Source organism: Meles meles, chromosome 2 (assembly GCF_922984935.1).
Source record: "Meles meles chromosome 2, mMelMel3.1 paternal haplotype, whole genome shotgun sequence".
NCBI lineage: Eukaryota > Metazoa > Chordata > Mammalia > Carnivora > Mustelidae > Meles > Meles meles.
In genome coordinates this window covers 205,818,936-205,841,504 of record NC_060067.1, presented here as the reverse complement: position 1 = coordinate 205,841,504, position 22,569 = coordinate 205,818,936, and the positions used below count along the sequence as shown (strand labels likewise).

The window sequence follows — 22,569 nt, the reverse complement described above, 5'->3', positions numbered from 1 at the left end:
CTATATTGAAAGTTTAATTTTTATTCATATTATGGTCAAAATTGGATGGCAATACACAACATGCTGCCTATTTTAGATATTTACTAGATTTTACATGACACATACATGATCTCTTCAATATCTAAAAATCTAAAGGCAATTTAATGCTCTGTAATAGAAGACAGAAGTGACAATGTCGTTTGGTCTTGTATAAAATTAATATAAAATAATTATATGTCAAAATACTACAAAAGTTAAGAAGGAATTATCCTACATTCTTATTTGAGGCATGGTCCAGTAGCATAACTGGGCTTTAGACACGAATCTTATTCCTGCTTCTGCCATTCATTCACTTTGGGAATTGGGTAGATTGTGGATCTTTCTGATCCTCAGTGCTCTGGTCTGTCAAGTGGGGAGAAAATACCATGCAAGGGAATGAGTGCTAAAGCAGCTGGAAGAAAAAGGTACAGAAACAATCAAACAAAAAGAACAAGAGGGAACCTTAGAATGCCGAAAAAAATTAAATTAAGATGTTAAAAACAAAAAACAAAAAAATTAAAACTCATTTGCAAAAAAGAAAAAAAAAGAACAAAACATATCAATTCAATAAATATCAATAAAATAATTATATTGAAACTTTTATTTTTATCAACTTTACAAACATAATTCTTGGAAGATGCACTATATGAACAAAATGTAGCAAGTCATTTAGGACTTCCTTTACATTCCTATTCTTATGTAAGAAAAAGAACTTTTAAAAACTGTAAGGTTGATCTTGATAACTTTGGGCAAGATAGGATGTGAACAATAAATACTAATGGCATTGATTTTGTTACTAGAAATAACTTGACTTTATGAAATGATGGAAAATTGTGTTCCTATTTCGTTTAAATATATTATAAAAATGTAGCCTGTCTAATGCTGTTTGAACTTACAACACTGACTCTGTGACAAAGAAATTGTCATTGCTTTGGTTTTTTGTTTAAAAAAAAAAAATCAGAGAGGAGTATTTATTTTCCAAATGCAGAATCTCAAGGAAACAAATAAAAAACAAGATAATATCTTGATTTCAATCCCCAGAATAAAAGCATTATACATTTTAGAAAGTTATTTCAGTATTTTAGTGACAAAAGAAAGTGACAAAATGAGCTAATGGGTAACAAAGGTTGAATTTACTCTACAATCCTGTGTTTACCTTAACACCTATGTGCTCAAAAAAGAATCTAATCTCCCTCTCTTACTCCCCTTGCTCGTGTTCCTTCTCTAGCTCCTTCTCTCTCTCTCTGTGTCAATTAAATAAATGAATAAAAGTCTTAAAAAAAATTGGTGGTGGTGCGGGGGTGCCTGGGTGGCTCAGTTGATTAAGCAACTGCCTTCAGCTTGGGTCATGATCCCAGGGTGTTGAGATCAAGCCCCACTTTGGGACTTGAGAGGGAAGCTTGCTTCTCTCTGTCTCCCATTCTCCCTGCTTGTGTTCTCTCTCTCTCTGTCAATTAAATAAATAAATAAAATATCTTTTAAAAATTAAATTAAATTCAAAAAATCTAAGAACTTGACAGTTCTTTGTGGGAAAGCACCAAATTGTGCTAGGCTAAAAAGTCATGCAGATCTGAATGAACTTCAGTCTTCACTTTGGTCTTCGCTATGTCTGTGATTTCCCTGAGTCCTATTTCTTCCAGTTATTTTAATCTAGAGTTCTTGAGGTTAAAAAATGAGAAGATGGTAACAGAAAAATGACACCTTTGAAAAGTAAGATTTAATGCCATCAGGTACTTAGGATGAAAGTCAATAAAGCAATTAAAAATAATTTTTACATAAAACCTCTTAAAATGCTTTCAATATGGATTTCCTCCACATTCACTCTTGAATCATGAATGAACTCTGGTCTTATAAAATAATCAATGTCAACAACACTGTGGCAACACAAACCCACTTCAGGTAGGTCCTCATCTCACACCAAAATAGTCCTTTCTTTCAAGGATTCTGAACAAAGAAGCACTCCATTAGGTAGGGAATTGGGTTCCTGAGATTGCATGATTATAAGCATGATTACAAACAGTTCTCTGTCTTTATGATGAGCACCATGAAGTCAGGAGCTGTGTCTTGTTTTAATACTGATTCTATCTCCTGAATTTGTCTTCTCCGTATCTAGAACAAAATGAAATGGCGTAAATGCTTGTTCAACGGAAGAAGGGCCTGACATTCATCATTAGAGGGCAGTCTTGTCAACATTGTGCTTAACTCACTAGTGTGGCTATCATTTTCAAAAACAAAGTCCTGGGAAAAAAGAAAGGAGAGAGAGACAAACCAAGAATCAGACCCTTAATGACAGAGAACACACTGAGGGTTCCCAGAGGACAGGTGGTAGAAGGACGGGGGTGGGGAGGGCGGTTAAGGAGTGCACTTGCTGTGATAAGCATTGGATGGTGGATGTAATTGATGAATCAGTAAATCCTACAATTGAAACTTAAAAAAAAATGTCAAACCATGTGGCTTTTCTGTGTGATTTGATTCTACCATTTCATATTTTACATTCTCCCAAAAGATGTCACAAAGAAGACAAAACAGTACAATACACTTAAATTATCCAGAATGCTTGGGCACTCAGAAGGAACTCATGATATCTTGTACTTATTAAATGGAACAGTGTACCAAGAAATATGTATTATTTCTTTGAAGCTCCAATGTCAGGTAGCACTTTACTGTTTTTAGCCGTTTTTTTTTTATTATTATTCTGACCATAGTATTGAGAAAAAAATATCACCCTTACTTGAATATAAAATGCTTAAGGGCAGGAGCTTTATCTCATTCACTTTGGAGCCCCAGCAACTAGCACAGGACTTGACTTAGAGAAGATACTCGATAAAGTTAATTCAGTATTTGAATTAAATCAATAATATGTGTGAAATTTAGTTGCACTGAAAATAGGATTTCCTTCTGTCAAAGCATTACGTCCCCCAGTACAGGTTCCAGAACTCTTTCTAGTGCTCCTGTGGTATGTGTTACTTTGGGAACCGGCATAAAATCATAGAAACTACTGATACTACTGAAACGCACAGAGTTTAGTCCTGCCTCGTATACTGAGGAATCAAAAAGCCTCTGCAATCAACTATAAGATGGACAACGTCTTCGCTAATTTTGTACCTCGACAGCTCCTCCAAAGGACTCGAGGTCAGCTCTCTCCAAGAATAACATCACCTATCTACTTGCCCTGGGACCAGCATCCTTGGTGAGGATAGGCTTGTTGCATAAGTGTCTATTTTTTATTTACTCCGAGATTTAACAGAGAAACTCGAAGTTCTAGGGAATGGCTTGGCTTCTTCTGAACTGAATGTGGCACCCAAGAGCATCACTGTTCCTTACTTATCAACCTGAGAAATCCAACACAACCAACCTGGCTTGTAGAAATTGTTTTCTTCCAAAGTCTATTTCCTGAGGTAAAGGGGAAAACCATTTTTAAAATGGGTAATGATTTAAAATGAATCAATCCAAGGCAAAGAGAAGTTTTGGACCATCCTGTCTGGACAAGGTTTTGTGTCACCGTGCCGTTTAGAGTGCCTCACACGGCAGTCGACATCTAGCTGCGGTATTATAAGGGTTCCAGTGTGCATATCTGGAATCTAGGTATATATAAATTTTCTGACAGAACTTTAGAAGATTCTATATGCACAATGTCTACATCATTAGATGCTGAAGGAGGATGACCACCACCAGAAAATGATTTCAAGAAAAATCAGCAGAGAGCAGGACAGTTCACTATGCATGATTCTTCAGGAAAAGACCCTCATCAACATTTTAGGGTTTTGTTGTAAAACAAATAAGCATTGACATAGATTTTTTCCCCCCCTCATTCTATGCCAGCAGGATTGTGCTGTTGGAAAGGAAGGAGAAAGAATGATTAGATGCAGGGAACTTGCATTAAGATGGATTAGAGAAGAATGTCCTTGGTCTTCATTCTGCAACCCAAGACACATGGCCAGAAGAAGGTGACTCTTGAGGCTCAAGTTCCGTGTCAGGAGAATATGAGATGATAAGATAGAGTGTTGAGCTGTCTCCCACAAATGGTATTTATAAGTACTTTGCAACTATATAAACTTCCACATAAATAATAAATGTTAAAGTTGCTATTGTGGCTGGAAAAAAATTACTAGACAGTAGATTTAATTCCCAAATTTATGGAAAGTGAACTCTGAGGATCTGGAGGCTTTTCCTACAGCTCTCCCAGGAGCATTCACATTCAGGGACAGAGCTGGAAAAAGAGGTGTCTCCCCCAAAGTCACAATGGATGCAGACCTTTCCAGAAGGACAAGACCCATGTAGCACAGGTGGTCAGTGTGACCTGGTGGTCCCATCAAATTAGGAGAGACCTGAGACACCGTACTTTGAATATACCAAGGTGACTTCTATTTTTCAAAGGGGTTGTGAAAATATCAGAGCAAATAGGCTCAGAGAGTAATTAATTTCAACTTACACTAATGAGAGGAAGTATCTGCTGCATGTCATTTGAGGAGAGACGCTGCAGATTACTGAGGACAATGCATTATAAATATGAATATGTAAGGAAAAAGAAAAATCACACCCACACACCATGGATTACTTCTACCTCCGGGCTGCAAGTGGCCTTATTGAATTTGGGCCACTCTGCTGTAACCCTCTAAGTATGTATTGATTAGCTGATGGCTGCTATACTTAGAACAGAAGTCAAAGAATGTCAGGGCAGACAGGGAAAGAGCCAAATCACTTCCTTCCCAGACAAATAAACCAAAGCACCCAATTTGGAGGTCCCCAAACTGGAATAGAGCAGAGCTTGGGCTAGAAACCCCATCCTGTAGGCTCCAGGTACAGGTGTCCCTACAAACTGCTATAGGGAAATTGGACAAGTGAGCCAGAGGACGGCTACCCACCGCGGGCCCTTCACGGCGTCAACCGATGTCCTGTGTAAACAAAGAGGCGAGCCAAACTCTGCGGCAGTAAAGACTGTGATAATCCTGTCACGGGCATAAATTGTGCGCACGTTATTTGCAATAACAGGAAAGAAAAACAAAGCCAAACAGAACAGTCGATACTGTTCACGGAGCCCAGAGCCATCCGAGATGAGCTGGTCAGGAAGGACTCAAACTGTTTCCAGTGTGGCTCATACTCACCTCTGGAAAAAACGGAAGTTATTTATTATGAGAAAAACTTCTTAAAGAGGGAACCATTGTCTGATGGACACTTACGCCTTTCTGGTTTGCTGTGGAACTTTTGTTTGGTTGTACGTAATAACTCCCTAAATACCAGGGCCAGTGATCGGCTTTTAGGTGCCATGGGGGTGGCACACATCATGCCTGTTCCGTCTCTCTCACAGGCAGCTCCTGTGAGACAGGAGTTTGTCCCGTGGAGGGACAACTCAACACTGCAGCCGCCCCTTGGCTCCCGTCCTTTTCCTGTGCCTCAGATTTATGTCCTGTATTTATATCCTATACCGAATCCGTAAAGGCCTCTTAATAAGATGCAAAAATAGTTTGTTCCTAAATATACTTTTTTTTTTTAAAGATTTTATTTATTTGGTATATAGAGAGAGATCACAAGTAGATAGAGAGGCAAGTAGAGAGAGAGGGGGAAGCAGGCTCCCTGCAGAGCAGAGAGCCCGATGCGGGGCTCGATCCCAGGACCCTGAGATCATGACCCAAGCCGAAGGCAGAGGCTTAACCCACTGAGCCACTCAGGTGCCCCCCTAAATATACTTTTTAATAAAAATACATGAAAGGATTTGCCATGCTCTTCTAGTATCGCGCACTGTTGTAGCTCTCTGCACACACGAAGTTCCCTACAGACAAAACCCTTCACACTGAGTTTTTTAACTGGTCCAAAACGGCGCACTAACACGAAACTAGCTTAACAACACACCCATCATGTGTGGAAACTCACCGACAACTGCCCTCTCCCTCCTAATTAAACTGAGCTGGCATTTAGAGTCAACCTTCCTGTCTGTGTCCAACACCCAGCCGCCACACCCTGCACGGACCTGCTGGAAATGTGTCACGGTGGATATAAGTGTGATCTGGTCGGCATGTCACACATCCCTTCCCTCCAATGACCTCCTTCTTCGTCAAATATTCCTTTAAGTGCCACTTAAGCACCACTGTCCTGAAGACACGCTGCCAGTCCGCCGCAGACAAGAAAGCCCACGAGTGCATTGCGTGTTTTCTGGGGTGGTGGAATGAGGGTGTCTGTTGTTGTCTCTTTCTTCTAATACTGCAATTTGTCAGCTGTCTCCCATCTGCACTTGAACTGGCCATGGTCACTGTTGATGAGGTGCTCGTTTTTATACCATTTCCTCGGCCAACAGTCACACCGATCTTACTCTCTGGATGGTTTACACGTTCATCAATCATGTGCCCTGAAATGTCTTATACGGTGTCGACCATCAGCATTTCACTTGTTAACTAATTTCTATCTCATTTATGGGAAAAAAAAAAAAAAGATGTCCTATTGATCATAACACTCCTCCAAGAAGAACCAAATAGGTATGAACTACTTTGCAGAGATAAGACCACAAGTTCACAATGGTGAGTGCTGGGAAGTGTGTAAACCTGGCGATTCACAGACCTGTACCCCTGGGGCTAATAATACATTATATGTTAATAAAAATAAAAAATAAAAATAATAAAAATAAATAAAATGTATGTACAATTACCAAAAAAAAAAAAACCAAAGAGAAAAGACTAGAAGTTAAAACTCCACTCTCTGAAGCAGGCGAGGAGGGTTCTGCACGTTCCGCTCTAACAACAACGCAGCACCCCTCGTCACGGACCCACTGAGCAGCCCTCTCTTTGACCCGGGTCGAGCGACTTTTAGCCAGAGGAAACTGTGGTGTGTGACTGCAGAGAGTGTGGCCACAGATTCCTGCACATGAAGGAAAAAAATGTCTCCTCCTCTTCCCTGGGCTCTAAAAGTGGCCTCAAAACTGAAATTCTCAGAGCTCTTGAGATCACCTAGAGAACTCCTACTCAGGATGACATCTGGGTCGACAGCTCTGAACTCAGTCTCCCGAAAGTACGTCCTTTCAAAGTACTGCTTCGTAAGGCTTGCAGTCCCCAGGGCTCAGGCTGCTTGTTGAAGAAGGTTGACTGAGCGTCTCCGAACAAGACCCCATTCGAAAGCCAAGTCACAGAACTTCAGCGCTGGCTGCTTCCAGGATGGTGTTTGCTGGAGGAGATGCCGTGAGGACCTAACGCCATGTGCCCTGCAGCGGGACCCTGAGCACAATGAGGAGAATCCATGAAATCCATGGACGGTTCTCACCCCAAGACCCGACAAGTCCTTCCTCTCTGTGGAACCAGCAGAGTTGCTATGCTTACAAGGTTTTGGTGTGGGTGAGCCCTTGGTCAGAGCGGGGATGAGAGACACAGACCTTCACACTGACAGCCAAACTGGGTGGAGCGGACATCGAGGAGTCTGCATTTTGCTCATGGCCAATGGAGTTCTGAGTAGCCTCTTCTGAAGGTCTCAACCATGGCAACCTGGAAAGAACATCTTCTTCTAACCTCACAATTTGGGATTTATTTTTGTCACTAACGTGGGCTTTCAAACACAGAGACCGCTGCCTTTCGGCATCTCCACACACCTCTGCAGCCTTGGGGCGGGCGGATGAGCTGTGGGCATTTCCTCAATTCAATGGTCCATCCTACTGGAGTCATTAGACATTACACGGAGGTAAAGGCCAGATTATACTGACTGCCTTGGCAGGACTCATCACCCCACGTTTACGGGGGAAAATAAGGGTTTCTGTCAGTGGGTAAGGCCCTAACCATTGTAAAGCGTCTATTCACCCAAGAGTCTCCGACTTCACTGACTATATTTTGAGGAAGGTGAGAAATGCGTCATATCGCCCATGAGGCCCTCATCTGTGCTTTCATGAGGTTCAACCAGCAAGTCGGCCCGTTTCCAACGTTCCCTTCAGAATAGCTTCCAGAAACAAACAAACAAGCAAAGAAATGGCTCAGATCATTTTCTTGGACAAAACTAACCAGTTAGAATATAGGAACTCCTATAAAATATAGGAACTCCTTCAAAACGTGAAAGCCTCTCGTGGTTGTGAATGTTCTGAACCGACACGTGCCCAACAGATCCCCCTTCAGAGCAGGCTGGCTTTGAGCAGCATTCCACTATTTCCTTGTGCTGATCCTCTCATGGTAACCTCAAATGCTCAAGGCTTTCTGGTCATAAATGACTATAGAGCACATCTCTATGCGGCTGTACTGAGCATTTAATATTATTCAAGGTGAAGGTGACGTACAAGGTCAAGTTATGACTTTGATCCTGTTAGCACTTGACCTTTCTGAGAAATCTCAGTAACTTCTGTGTGTCTGCAACTGAAGGAAGGAAAGCAAAGCATTTTGTACATCCTAAAAAAATTCTAGAAACTAGCATCAGGATTCTTCTTCTAAATATAAGGTACTTATATCCAAATATAATTATTAGCCTTCACTTATAAGTAATTTCTCTCCAAAAAATAAGCCTTTCTCCAATATTACTTCTGGAGCCATATCCTGAATTGATAGTCTAATTTCTTAGTTGCTATAATAAAACAGTTGCTAACATTTATTTAAGATTAGTAACTGCCAGGCCCTGCTCTAAGCCTTTTTCATAAGCTTATTCATCTAATCTTTATAATATTAAGTCCAGTTAACAACCCTTTTGCAAAGATGAGAAAATCTGGTGTCAGAGAGCTTCCTGTGTTTCAAGGCACACACTCAGAGGGGCAGACCCAGGGACAGAGCCCTGAGTGCCCAGCTTCCCAGAGGATGCCATCGAGCACAGGACAACATTTCACGTAGTTCTCTTCTCCATGACAGAACAGCGAAGCACATGAAAACTCAGACGGATTCCTTCCATCACCTGACATGAACTGGCAATTTAAAGAACGAAGAACGAACAAGTTTTCACATCAGAAAAGTTATTTCTTAATTCAAGTTATTTTCATCATTAATACATTTAAGCATAGGAATGTCTAATTGTATTAAATGGGGCAGTCCCAACCAAGAAATATTTCAGAGCGGTGGAATTTAGCTTACTGAGTCCTTCAGAATTAAATATTCTGCTGTGGTGAATACGTCACCCCAATATATTAACGTGAAACACAGGTACCAGCTGACATGAGACATCACAGCACTGGCTTTTCAGCAACGTTGAAGACATTACTGTGGTTAACTTCTTGACAAAGCAGTACAGTCGTTTAACACGTTCCCTCCTACTGAAGGTCCTGTAGCCCACCCAGCCATTCTGGACCGTCTTAGAAGTACAGGGTGACCATGGTACTTGGCCAGCTGCCAGTATGATCTTAGCCTTGAAACTTAATCCCAGAACTTTCCTAGCTGTACTGTCTCCCAGAGCATCATGTCAGGGAAGACAGTGCCAAGCTGTACTTCCACGAGAGTGGGACAGAGAGGCCGGAGTGAGGGAGACAGACGGCCAGTCTGGTCCTGAGTGGGGAACCAGAATGCTGGGTCATCGAGAGGCATGTGGGCTCCCATGAGAAGAGTGCCCACTTACACTGAGTTCGGCCTTAAGTTTCCCCAGCAATTTGTCCAAGACTCTTTTTAAGTTCTCTGGATACGAGTAAAAGGAGAGTCATTATAATAAACTTCAACGTCACCTCAAGTTCAGAAATCTGATAATCTGTCTCTATTCTTCTCCTCAGTGGTTTGATAAGAGCTACTTGTCCTTTTCTTTTTTTTTTTTTTTTTTTTTTTTTTTTTATTTAAAGATTTATTTATTTGACAGATAGAGATTACAAGTAGGCAGAGAGGCAGGCAGAGAGAGAGGAGGAAGCAGGCTCCCAGCTAAGCAGAGAGCCCGATGCGGGGCTCGATCCCAGCACCCCGGGATCATGACCTGAGCTGAAGGCAGAGGCTTTAACCCGCTGAGCCACCCAGGCGCCCCCTTTTCTTTTTTTTTTCCAAATAATCCCTTTTTCTTAATTTAAGAACTATTATTTTATTTCAAGATAACTGACAGTTATCTAAAAATCAAACATTTAAACATCTTGGCTCTAATATATGCATATTTTCAGATATTTCAGATACATGCATAGATGTAGCTTCCTTTCTCCCTACATGAAGCTGGAGGCAAACTGTACATCATATTTTGAATTTTCACCTCAGTCTTTACCATGGACACACTTGCATATAGACTATAGCTTGAGCTGCACAATTTATTGACCTATTTTAGGATAATGGACATTGAATCTCTGTCCAATTTTTCACTTTTAGAGGGAAAGCTAAATACAAATAAGCATATATTGCCCAAAATGTATCACATTTCTGGGTTAAAATACCTGACACTTTAGAATTTTGGTTGGACCTGCAAGCTTTCTTCTGCATGTATAATGGTGTATGGGTGTGGGCTCCCCATCTGCTTGCTGACATGGGCTACAGGGACTGTAGTCTCACAAATGCACTGGGGGGAAAAGTGGCATTGTTTAATCCACATTCCTTTGATCAACAGTAAGTTTAGGGACCTTTTCCTACACATGTTATTTATTTTTGCCCTTTATGCAAAATACCTATTTAGCTGTGTTGCCCATTTCTGCTTATTGACTCCATGATGCTCTTTCTATATTAATGAATTGCTAGGAGTGTGTAGTGATTAGTATATTAGTATATTAATATTAATATTATTAATTATTAATTAATTATTAATATTACTGTATATTAATGTATAATATATTAATAGTATATTAATATATTAGTATATTAGTATATTAATGAATTGCTAGGAGTGTGTAGACTTTTCAGGTGGCCATCATGATCCCCACCTCCTGATGTTTGCGCCCTGGTGGAATTCTCCACCCTGTGAAGAGGGCAGCACCTGGGTCTTGTTTATAACCAATAAAATAAGGTTAAAAGGATCGACTACCTGTGTGCCCGTGATCAGGTGATTACACTGTAATAGTGTTAGCACCCGATTTTCCTGAGTCTCTCTTTCTTTCCCTTCCTGGCTTTGGACCATGTTGGGAAGCTCCACGCGGCAAGAAACCATGGGCGGGCGCCTGGGTGGCTCAGTGGGTCAAGCCTCTGCTTTCAGCTCAGGTCATGATCTCAGGGTCCTGGGATCCAGCCCCGCATCGGGCTCTCTGCTCAGTGGGAGCCTGCTTCCCCCTCTCTCTCTGCCTCCTGCTCTGCCTACTTGGGATCTCTCTCTTTCTGTCAAATAAATAAAATCTTAAAAAAAAGAAAAGAAAAGAAATCAGGAACAGTCTCTAGGAACTGAGGGTAAGTCCTGGCTGATGGCCAGCAATAAACTTAAGCTCTCAGCCCTACAACCACAAGGAATGGAATCCCGCCAGCTCCTGAGTCATGCTATGACTGGGTCCATCCCCATCTGAGCTCCAGATGAGAATGAAGCCCCAGCCCAGACCTCGATGACAGCTCGTGAGCCCCAACCCAGCTATGCACAGACCCCCCAACCGCCAGGAAGGTAAGATTCTACATGTATGCTGGCTCAGCTGCTGGGTTTGTGATAATCGTGTTACACAGCGAATTGACAGCTAATGCAAACAGTAGTGAGATGGACTTCTCCAATTTGTCCTTCATAACTCTGTTTTCTAGCTTTTAACTATTCCTGGGGGTGTCAGGTCCTGCAGAGAGGAGAAACATGGGGAACAGAAGACGACATAATGTGATCTTGCTCTAAATGCCCTTGGCTTTCTGTCCCTATCCCTCCTTAATTTGGACCAAAGGATGAGTAGTCATTAAAAGGTATAAAAATAATATGGTCAGTGGGGTTGTAATAGCATTGGATGGTGACAGATGGTAGCTACACTTGTGGTCAGCACAGCAGAACGTATGAAGCTGAAACACACGGTTGTACACCTGAAACTGATGTAACATGGTGTGTCAGCTAGACTCAAATCATTTTTAAATTAAAGGAAAAAAAATACATTGAAAATAACAGGCATAAAAAAGTGGCTCAAATCTCATGCTCCAATTTTTAGGCTGCAGTAAGCAACGCCAGATCTCTAACTTACACATTTTTTACCTCCTAGCCACAGGATCTGTCCTTAAATATGAAAGAGAAGCCATCTCACAGAAGAAAGGATAGTCACTTCAGCTTGTCATATAACACTTTGTTATTTATTTATTTGTTTTTACTGACTCTTCTGTAATGGCCTCATACTGTCCAACCCTCATAAAACTGAAAGAAAGACACATAGCCTAGGAGGTATAAATCATGTCCCAAAGTTTGGTGTGGCTATAGTCTCCGTACTTTCGGGTCTGAAGACCCGTCACCTTTTAAATATGTGACAAGGTGTCCCTTCTGGTTCTGTTGTTGTCACGAAAGAACACGGGAAAGGTAATTTGGTAGTTGCGGTGGTGAAAGAAAGAGACTGATAAGTTCTTCTTTGTTCCATAATTGTCTTATGTAATTCTTTTAAATTAAAAAGCTGAGACATGAAATAGTCATGAAGATCAAAATGACAACTGTAAGCTGATGTATCTGCTGTACCAGCTCTAATATCATTCCATTATTATCACTAGGAGAGAAAAAAGCAAATAGCCCAGACAAATTACTTTGTATATAAAGAGAAACAATTATGAAAAGAAACAAATGAATCAAATAAGCACAACAAAATGGTAATTTGGCTATAGGGTTTCAAAGTGAGTAATTTTGACAAGTTCTAGTCTGAGTATGTGAATGAATAAATCACCATGCATCTCACTTGAGGAAGTCACTCCTGGGACTGTCCACAGGTCATCTGTTTTCTTGGAGGCTTTTCAAAAAATATGTTCAGCACATTCATTTAACTCCCTTTGAAAAGTGGACAGAATCACATCTATGAGAACATTAGTTTATTCACTGAAGAAACCGTGAATGAACGTCTAAAGAAACTGCAATAGTGTGAGAGTTGGAAGAGTGCCTTTTAATTGTGTGGGACTTTACATTTACAAAGTAAGAATGATGCCAACAAACAGAAACAAAACCGGCAAACAAGCAATACTTTTTCTGAAGATCCTACAGTCACGGTGTCTGTGTTTGATCGGCGATGGCAAAATGCCGGGAAGTGACCAAGAAATCTAGAAGACAGAGAGATTGGGTGGTCAAATATGGGTGAGGAACCTATAGGGGGGCTCAAGGCTGAGCGGCTTGAGATATAGGGGAGCACAGGTGAACTTGGGGTATGATTACACTGTTGTTGGAGTGAATCCACCGACAGGAAGCAGAGAGAGCCGCACAGAGAGACTGAAGCACGGTCATAAAGGACTGGGCAGTCCGTCTGGGGGAACCACACAGTATTGCGTAGAAATACACAGAGTACGTGCAGCATCAATACCGTGACCAGTAAACCAGTCACCGACACATGCCCCTGCCCACGAACACACACGCCCAATGCTCCGTCGCTATCATTTTCCCGGGAGTCATTACAACAACACGACAGGAAGAGCATCGCTCATGGAACCAGGAAAGAAGTTTTGAAAGGACAAAAATATTTCCAGACACACAACCCTGGTCCAGACAAGAGGCCGACCCACAGGTTGTGTGAGGAAAAGAGGCGAGGCTTCCAGCGAGCTGCCCATGCACCAGTTTCAGGAATCAGTCCCAGGGCAGTCGTTTACACTCCTCTGCCTTTGGGCTTTCAGCTTTCAGGAGCCGAGGAAGAATTTCTGAGAAGCAGTAATATTTAGAGGCTCATCTACACGCTTGACACCTAACCTGACCCTCACTACTTTTGGGGGGGGAAAAAACCCATTTCTCATTCAACATGCTCATTCTCTCTGACTTCCTCCCTGTCTCCTTCCTCTTCCACTCTTGGAGGCTGGACCAACGTTCTACCCCTTCTGGGAGCCCCTCTCTCAGGTGGGCAGGGCATTTGCTGTGTGTACCGCAGACCATATTGGAACACATACCAGTTAAGTCAATAACTTGAGGGGTTTGTTGTAGCTTTTAGTAACAGTGAAAGCTCCTTGAGGCAGCACCGACCAATTCAGCATCTTCATTATTAATGTTTGTAGCTAAATCGTAAAGAACTCATGCATTTCAGTTATATAGAATTGAGTTATTCTGGTTGGTACACACCATGACTCTTTAAGAGAACAGAATTACTACTGTAATTCTTTTTAAGAGTCTAGATTTTCCAATCTCTCCTTGGACTCTCAGGTCTTCATTGTTTAGGATGGTAACAGACATATCGCACAAACGATAGTAGCTCTTCCCAGATACTTAAATAGAGCAATAAAAGATAATGCCCCCTAACGGTAACAAGGTGATTTTCTCTTGCTCACATGACTTTCTCTTGCTATCACCTACAAATTAAAAAAAAACAAATAAACAAACAAACAAACAAAAAACCTTGGGATTTACTACAGTCTGAAAATTTCATATTGTTCCCATGGAAAACGGAGCCGGCATCTTGAGCAGGTAACGGCACCTACATGTCCACAGCCAACACCACAAACAAAATAAAATCCAAATGCTGGATTTGTCTTCAGTTGTTCACAATAATTATATTTTGTAGAGAAAGGAGGAAAAGAATGAGACAGCACAAGAAATGCCAGATTGATGCTGAAGAAATTTACATTTCTAGAGCATAAAGGGAAGTATCTGCTCAATTCAGTTAATTTCTTGTAAAAATTTGACCTTTCTTATGTTGTTAGGATCCCTCTTCTTTTCTTCATGAAGTGCCAATCACTCCCTTCAAGTCTTAACTATCCACAGCTGTATTATACATCAAAGTACACCACTTCCCTCACCATAAAAAGAAATAGTTTGAAACATGGAGACAAAAATTGTTGATGGCCTCTGAACAATACTCTCCTGGTCCACCCTTTGAAAGAAAAGTGAATATCCTTAGCTCCAGCAGAACCCATTTTCATAAGAATGAGCTGTGTTTAACTTTCTGTTACTCTGAAGATGAAACCGTTTGCATAAAAGTCAAAGGTTTGTGGTCTTAATTATCAACTTACTGATAGAAAAAAGGGGACCATCCATTCAGAGTCATCAGGCAGCACAGCCCTGTCAAGGATGTGGAATTTTAGAGGAACATCAACAGAGAGAATCCCCTACATTTTTCCCATGAATATCAACTCCATGTAGAAAATGACTCACTTGTAAAAGATCAATAAAGACACTTTCTATTAAAAACAAGAGGAGAAATAAGTAAGTTTCTCTGAATAAAGGCATAGGGATTCACCAGGCATCTGGAAAATGACTGCTTAGAATTCACAATTAATTTCAAAGGCTTTTAATTCATCAGAGATCACTCCCCAAATAACTCTAATTTTAATCTCACATTTAGCTCTTTCTTACATAACATTAATCATATCAGAGTACACTAAACAGTAAAAGAAAAAAAATAAAATCATTCATTCACACAGTATTTTTATACGAAAGAGTATAATTATCCCTTGAAGTCTTCCCATAATATAAATATTGTGGACAAGGAGCTTGAATCTCATCTTTGCAGTGAAACCATTTAAAAAAAAAGATTAAAGACAGCATAGAATGATGAACACCGATGATGGAGGTCCTAATGATAAAGAAGAAATCTTCTGAAATATTTGCACAATTTCATAACATCTTATATTCATCTTGAAATATACGATAGCCTAATTAGCCTGTGAAGTCTCAATGAATAGGTTATTAGATTCTGATGCCTTTTATTGAAAGGGAAAAGGATTGGTAGATAAAGAAAACATATACGCATATATAAATGCAGATTTCTGACACCACCCAAAACCCTTTACTGCCAATCACTTGGGGCAAAGAGGCCTTTAAAACTGCATTTAAACAAGACCTCCAGAGATTCTTAGGCACACAGAGTTTGCAAAAGGCTACTCAAACATTCTACATCATGGTCATAAAGCCAGCATCGACCATGATAAAGGTGACATGTTTAGTATAAAAAAAAAAAAAGGTTGCCACAGTAATACCGTGGGGAAATGTTCCAAATTCTCAAAAGCGGCTCCGATTCCACTGCGACTCATGTGGCTTACAGGTACCTCGCTCAATCAGACAAAAGGTGGATGTTCGTCTGTGATATCTACAGCCGTATTAGTTTTTCTCCAATTTTATTGAGGTGGAGGGTTTCCAAAATGCATACAACCAAGAATCAGGCCAATATCTTACATCATTTAAGTCTCCAGCTGCAATATTTAAAAGCGACTCATGGGTGAAAAAACCCAGAAATGCCACCAACGACTTGACCTCTCCATGACTGTTTCCTTTGATCTCACTTCAGTAACAAGGGTAATTTTTAAAGCACAGAGCATTCTTCATGACTTATTATTTTACTAATAATGGGGCAAAATTACATTCAGCTTCTTAATATTAAGGTAGAAGACTGGAAATATTCAGACTGTCAGGATCAAGATGGACCCCTTTTATTCTACATGTGTTTGGAGGGAATGGTACTCCGGACGTAGCCCTTTCCCCTTTACAGCTTTCCCCAAGCTAACGCTAGTATAAGATAGGGCAGGAATGTTTCGATGAGTAAATTGCAAAATATATGAGACATAAGATGTAGGAGCTATTTGTAATAGGGACCCATGTCAGCATGCTTTTTTGCATTCATTAAAGAAGTTTTAGCTGGAGATAAACGTGGCCGCTGTAGGTCAAAGTAACGCGGACTCTAAATCAAGTTAATTCTTGGGATGTGATTTCTCAGTAGAATGTTTGTAATACATGCAGGAGTAGGTTTTGTTAAATGAGGCAGTGGGCCTCGTGGATGATGAATCTCTCATCCAGCTAGAACGAAGATGCTGGGGAAGAAGAGAGATCACGCAACTTCCCTAAAGCTAAGTGGCATTTTCCTCTCCAGTCCACCCATTAGAGGTTTCTAGGTTGCTGTGCTGGAGAAGACAAAACAAAACAAAAAAACAGACAAAAACAAAAAACAAAAGCAAAACAAAATGCAAAACTGCAATAAGGTGAGTGTTGTTTTCACAAAATCCTACCCTCAGTCCATTTTAACGAGTTCAATGAAACCGTCTTCTTGGATTGTATTTTTACAGAGTAGGAATTGTAATTCTGTCACTCATCAACCTCAGTACTAGGGAGTAAATTCCACGTGAAACGTAGATAATTAGTCAAAAGTAAGGACATCTTGAAGTCATTGTGGAAGAGGCTTACTTCCTTGCACTCATGTAAGGACCTGAATAGGGTTGTCCGGTTTGCACACTGATCCGTTGTCCTGAAGCGGACATCCAGCGAGTTAAGCACAGGGGCTGGGCAGTTGAAGGCAAGGTCAAAGGATGGATTCCCTTTAGGACTAACTAGTCTCAGCCCAACCAAAGTATTTATGTCTTTCCTTCAGGTGGTACAGCCAAGCCAGTTCTAGCGTTTCAAACAATTCCCATCTCTGGTCCCCACTAAAATAGTGGCTAGAACGTGGAGTGGAGCAAGTCTGAGTCTATCCCTTCTCGCTGCCGGCCCAGCGAACCTGTGGCCCTCGGCCGAAAGGCACATATGGTAGGTGGTGGTATACCTATACCTTGACCCAGATGTCTGCCTCTGATTTATTAGCGCAACGCACGCAACTACAATAAGCCCATACAGCTCTGTCCTCTCTTCGGGGCAGGAGTACCTGGTCAACTTCCTAAGTCTAGAGGGAAATGAAACGAAGGAGAAGAAACATAAAAGGCCAAAGGGGAACGTGCAGCTTACAGTGCAGGTATGCGAGCCTAGGCGGCTTGTTCTCGCTATGAGCTCAGCAGAAAACCTACCGGAGACCCATTTAGAATTCAGCAGAGCGCCGAGTATTTAATATGCCATTTGCATTTTGACAGCTTAGAAATGTCTACACTGGATTTGCTGTATCGTCTGCATTGAGCGCTAACCGGCCACTGAGCCTCTGTTTATCTATTTCTTAAAGGAAGCTGAACCGTTTTCCTGACATTTTCAAAGCACTGTTGGTGTTTGTTTGAGACTGTAAACTGGGAACTACGGAGGCATTGCCCTCAGGAGGAGCCGGGTTTGCTGTAGGAGCACAGACGCGCATACCTGCGGCAGGGTCTTACCAAGCATGCTTGGCCAGGGGGAAGCCAGTAAACAGACAGAGATGCCCTTTCCTGGGGCCTGTGTGAGTGGAGATGCTTGAGGCCCTGGGGTTCTAAGACCATTTTACCACCTGCTCTTCTCTCCTCTGCCTTGTTTACTGGGATTTCATTGTCCCACTATTCAAGTTTACAAAACCTGACACTTTGGAAGAAAGCTTTCCCTTTACTTATCTTTTCACAGATGTAAAATAGCAAAGCAAAAGCATAATGGTGCTCCGGAAGAACCAGAGCTTTTGACTGAACAGCTCTTCATGGAAAAACAAAACAAAAACTTAATCCCCTGCTAATAGTAATAATAATACCCATGATTTGCTAAGGAAATTGCGAATGAGGAAATCTTACCTTCCCTTTACAAGACCCACCTTCTAGTCTGTAAGGTATGGAGGGGCGGGTTCTGTGAAAGCCATTTAGTCACCGGAGCTGCGGGCTTCCCCAGGACAGAGTACATGTCGGGCTGCTCAGCCATAGAGCACTGTGGCCCGCAAAGGTAAGGGCTCAGCATCCTTCTTGGTGGTAGGAATTGTTAACAAGGTAACTCATCTAGAAGCTCACAGAGTGGGAAGGCGTGTGTGAGTGTGTGTGTGCTGAGTTACATGGTTGCTGTGAAAATCTGGTAACGCACGCTTGAATCTCTTTGCTGGGTGGGTCAGTGACAGAACTAGGAATGTGGCCGAGCACCCCACCTTTCCCTCCCAGGCTTCCTACCGGAGACCACGGAGCTACGCTCTGTGCTCCTTTTTGAGGACACTTTCTGAGTAATGCTGGCAAATCACTGCATTCTCGTCGCTGCACATACACAAGAAACAACTGAAAAGCAAAGCAAACTTTGCACACACAAACAGCCCGCAGATCAGCCCCTGATAAGGGTGCCAATCTGAGAGCACACGGAAGGAGTTATGCGCCTGTTTGCTAGATGCAAACTCTCAACGCCTTCTTCCCTCCCCGTCGTCCGGGGAAGGTGCTGCTGTTGAGGAGGTATGCACAACTGGGACTCGACCTTTAGAATATTAGTAATCAAAAATAAAAAGGGCATCCAAATTGAATTCCTGGTACCCCCAAGGTTGCACCGAAGCCTAAAGCAGGATCAGCTGAAGCTGATGACCCGGGCAGTGACGGAACCCGGTTCTAATGACGGCAGCTGCAGCCGCCTGCAGACTCTCACGACTCCGCAAACAGGTCACGAATTAAACCCCACGCATCAGAAACTCTCCTCCTGCCTCCGACACAACGGGAGCCGCCACCTGGGCGCACGCTGCGCTCTTTCCGCAGCGGTGGCCGGCGCGGTGCTCTGGGCGCTCCTCCACGGGGAAGCCCCAAGGCTCGCAAGCACCCTGGGGTCCCAAGCCCTGGGGCAGAGGCCCGACCTTGGCCACCAGGGCTTCTATCGGCAGGGGGAACGTGACCCCGCCCTAGCCGTGAGAGCGCTCTCGGGGCGACTCCAGGGGCTGGCGTCATCAGCCTCCTGCCTGCAGCCAGCTCCCACGCGGCCACTTGCGCTCGCACTTGACCCTTCGGGCTCAGAGAAAACGCGGCCCCAGCTCCGCGGGCCCCGCCGGGGTGATACAGGAGCCTCGCGCACCCGCCGCAACCTAGGTCTCGCAATAGCGCAGTGAGCGCGGTCGCCCTGTCCCCTCCACGCGCAAACACACACACGCACGCCCTACTCTCACGCAGCGCGCGCCGGGGGGCCTGGGACCCTGGACTCCACTTCTTGGCTTCTACATCCCTGACCTGGGACCCCCAGGGCGCAGGAGGCGCTCTCCTCCCCGCCGCAGCTCCTCCAGGCTCTGGGAGCCCGGGACTTTGCGCCCTTGTCTGATCTGCCCCAGCCGCCCCAGCCCAAGGCGTACCGGTGCACACCCTCCCTCCCAGCCCCCGCCGACTGCCTCGGCCCATCCGCGAGGGGGCGGAATCCGCCCTGCACACGTGTGCGGATTACTAAGCAGCTCCGGCAGGGCTGCCGCCGCTGTTTCCACGCAGCAACCCCTGCTAATTGCGGGGGAAGGGCGCTCGGAGCGCGCGGAACCACGGGGAACCGAGAATGCGCTCAGAGGCTGCGCCGCCTGCCTGGGGAAGGAGGCGGCCCCGGGCACAGCTGGACTTTGAGTGCAGAGGAAAGGGGTGGGAAGTTCTGCTGAGTTGCGTAGCAGGTGTTTCCTCTCCACGCAGGGACTTGGCTAGGCAAAGCCAGGTCCTGTCCGCAGGCCCTTTCCCGGACCTGAGAAAATCCCCACACGCGCTTCCCGCGGGTAACCCTCGACTTTTCCTGCATCGCCTCTCTGTTCCCACCCAGGCCAGGACGACCCAAGGCCGCTACCGGTCCGCCCCTGCTCCGCCGCCCGCGCCTCGGCATCATCTCCAGCAGTGGCGCCCAAGGCGGGGCGTCTGGTCCAAGCTGGGCCCATGGGCAGAGCGTAGGTGTCTGCAGGAAGGTCCCCGAATTCGAGAGACCAGAAGCTCAGGCGCCTAACGCTGAACACTTCGCTCCCTGAGATTTTGGGGTGCATTCCCTCAAACACCCTTTCGTAGGGGTGTAGTGCGTGCGTGGAGGTCTGGTGCCTAGCGGTCAGCTCTCAAGCGGCCCTGGACGCCGGCTGGAGAAGAGCAGCCAGGAGGGGAAGACTAATCTTCCATTCTTCCCATCTCTCTCCAGGCCAGGCCCATCTGGAGTTTCCTAATGGAAACAGAGATAGTCCTCCTTCGCCTTGTCAATCACCCTGGAATCTGGAACACTGAAGGAATAGAAAATGGGTGGGAAAAAAAAGATGGAAGAATCTAGAGAGGAAAGGGGGATTCTATGTGGGGAAAGAGCAAATGGCCATTAGAAAGCACACACACACTCAAGATTTGACAGCAGCCTTTAGAAAGGAAAAGAGGGAAAAAATCTATATAGATACAGATATTCCCAGGAGTGGGACGACGGGGTGTTGATGGATAGGAGGAGCACCCAAGGAGGCCAAAATGAGGAAATGGGGGCAGGTACTTTCCAATGTGAAAATCAATCAATATCCCCTCTCTCTCCCTTCTCTCTCCCTCCTCCCTTCCCTCTCCCGGAATCAAGAGGGAGCTTGTTTTCTTTCCCAGAGAATAGACAAGTGCGGGAGCTATTGCCAGCCCCGAGATTGCAGCCTGTAGGCTAGTTAGAGGAAAACATTCCCTAACTCGTTTCAAGGAGAAAACCAAGTTCACAGAGATCCAAGCCCCGGGACTGACCCAGGGAAAACCCTTCTCTTGACCAGAGGTAGCAAGGGGTAGAGCGCTGTGACCACGGCGAACACGATGGAGGTTCAACCCCAGCCAGGTCTCCCCACTTTCTCCACGCACCTTGCCAGCTCCTTCCAACTTGCAAGGAGCGAAGTCCAGGGAGACGGAGGCGGGGGCGACCTTACGGAGGTAGCTCCTCGCCACCCCCCGAGTATGCCGGAGGGGGAAGAAGGGACCGCCGTGTGGGTGCAAGGGTGCGGGGAGCCTGGGCAGCGGGCAGGCTCGCCTGTTGGTTCCCCCAAACCCCTGGAGAGCCAGAACTTGCGAGGCTGGCTTCGCCCGGGCCACTTTCCCAGCCGCTCGGGGTCCGGGGAAAGTCCTGGGAACCACCCCAGCCACCCCGACCCGTTGGGCCACATCTTCAAGCAGGCACCATCGCCTGCCACAGCGCAGTTTCAGCCCAACTCGGGTCTGGCTCCTTGCTCCCCAACAACCCACACCGCCGAGAAAGCGAGCATGTCGCGCCAGCCGAGTGGAGGGAAGGCAAGGCGGGGGAGACAAGGGTGGGAAGAAGGCGATGGAAGCCCGGCTCTCGGCACTGCCTTCCCCCCCAGCGTCCGTGATGGAGAACCCCCGGCAGACGCCAGCGCCCGGGTACCCTGCCCTCCTCCACACACACACTCGCGTTGGCCAGCGGGGCCTCGGAGGGCTCGCCCATCTCCCCGGTAGCAAGCGAGACCGTCTTACCCTTCGCTGCAGTGAGGAGCCCCGCGCACAGAACCAGCAGCACCAGAAGCAGGAGCGGCGACTTGAATTTCCTCCGCGCAGTCATGTCTGCAGATATTCCACACGCACACGACACCGATGGCTCTTCTCAGAGGCGCCCGTCTCCTCCGAGGAACGGCAGGTCTACGAACAGAGCCAAACGATCACCAGAGGGCAAGGCGAGCCGGAGACAGATCCCGGTCCCCGGACCGGCCGCGCATCCGACGCCCTCCTGCAGCTCTGCGCGCCCGGCTCGCTTCGCTCTCATAGCATCGGTCCCGAGCCACTGCGGGGCTGAGCCGCTCCGAGCGCCCACCGGGCTGCCGGGCCGGGCCGGGGACGCGCCGGCCGAGCCGGGCAGGAAGGCACCGAGGCGGCGAGGCTGCGGGAGGGGGCAGGCGCGGAGCGAGCGCGCAGCCAGGAGAGACCTGGAGCCGAGGCAGCTGGAGAGAGAGCCAGCGAGTGGGAGCTGCGGGAGGGAGGGAGGGAGGGGGCGCGGGGGGAGGAGAGCCAGCCTGGAGAGGGAAGGCGGAGAGCGCCGAAGACAGGCTGCTAGCGGCACAAGGAGCCGCTGCCGTGGCGG

At 45.1% G+C, this 22,569-nt stretch overlaps 1 protein-coding gene across 1 annotated transcript in view; it reads right to left on the bottom strand.

The window, feature by feature from the left end:
- CSMD1 (CUB and Sushi multiple domains 1) overlaps positions 1 to 22,361 on the bottom strand; it is a 2,021,046-nt gene extending 1,998,685 nt beyond the window's left edge. Inside the window, exon 1 of the mRNA XM_045997494.1 lies at positions 21,969 to 22,361. Coding sequence (XP_045853450.1) covers positions 21,969 to 22,053 — 85 coding nt within the window. The 5' untranslated portion in view covers positions 22,054 to 22,361. The remainder of the gene's footprint in view (positions 1 to 21,968) is intronic.
- Positions 22,362 to 22,569: the final 208 nt, after the last annotated feature.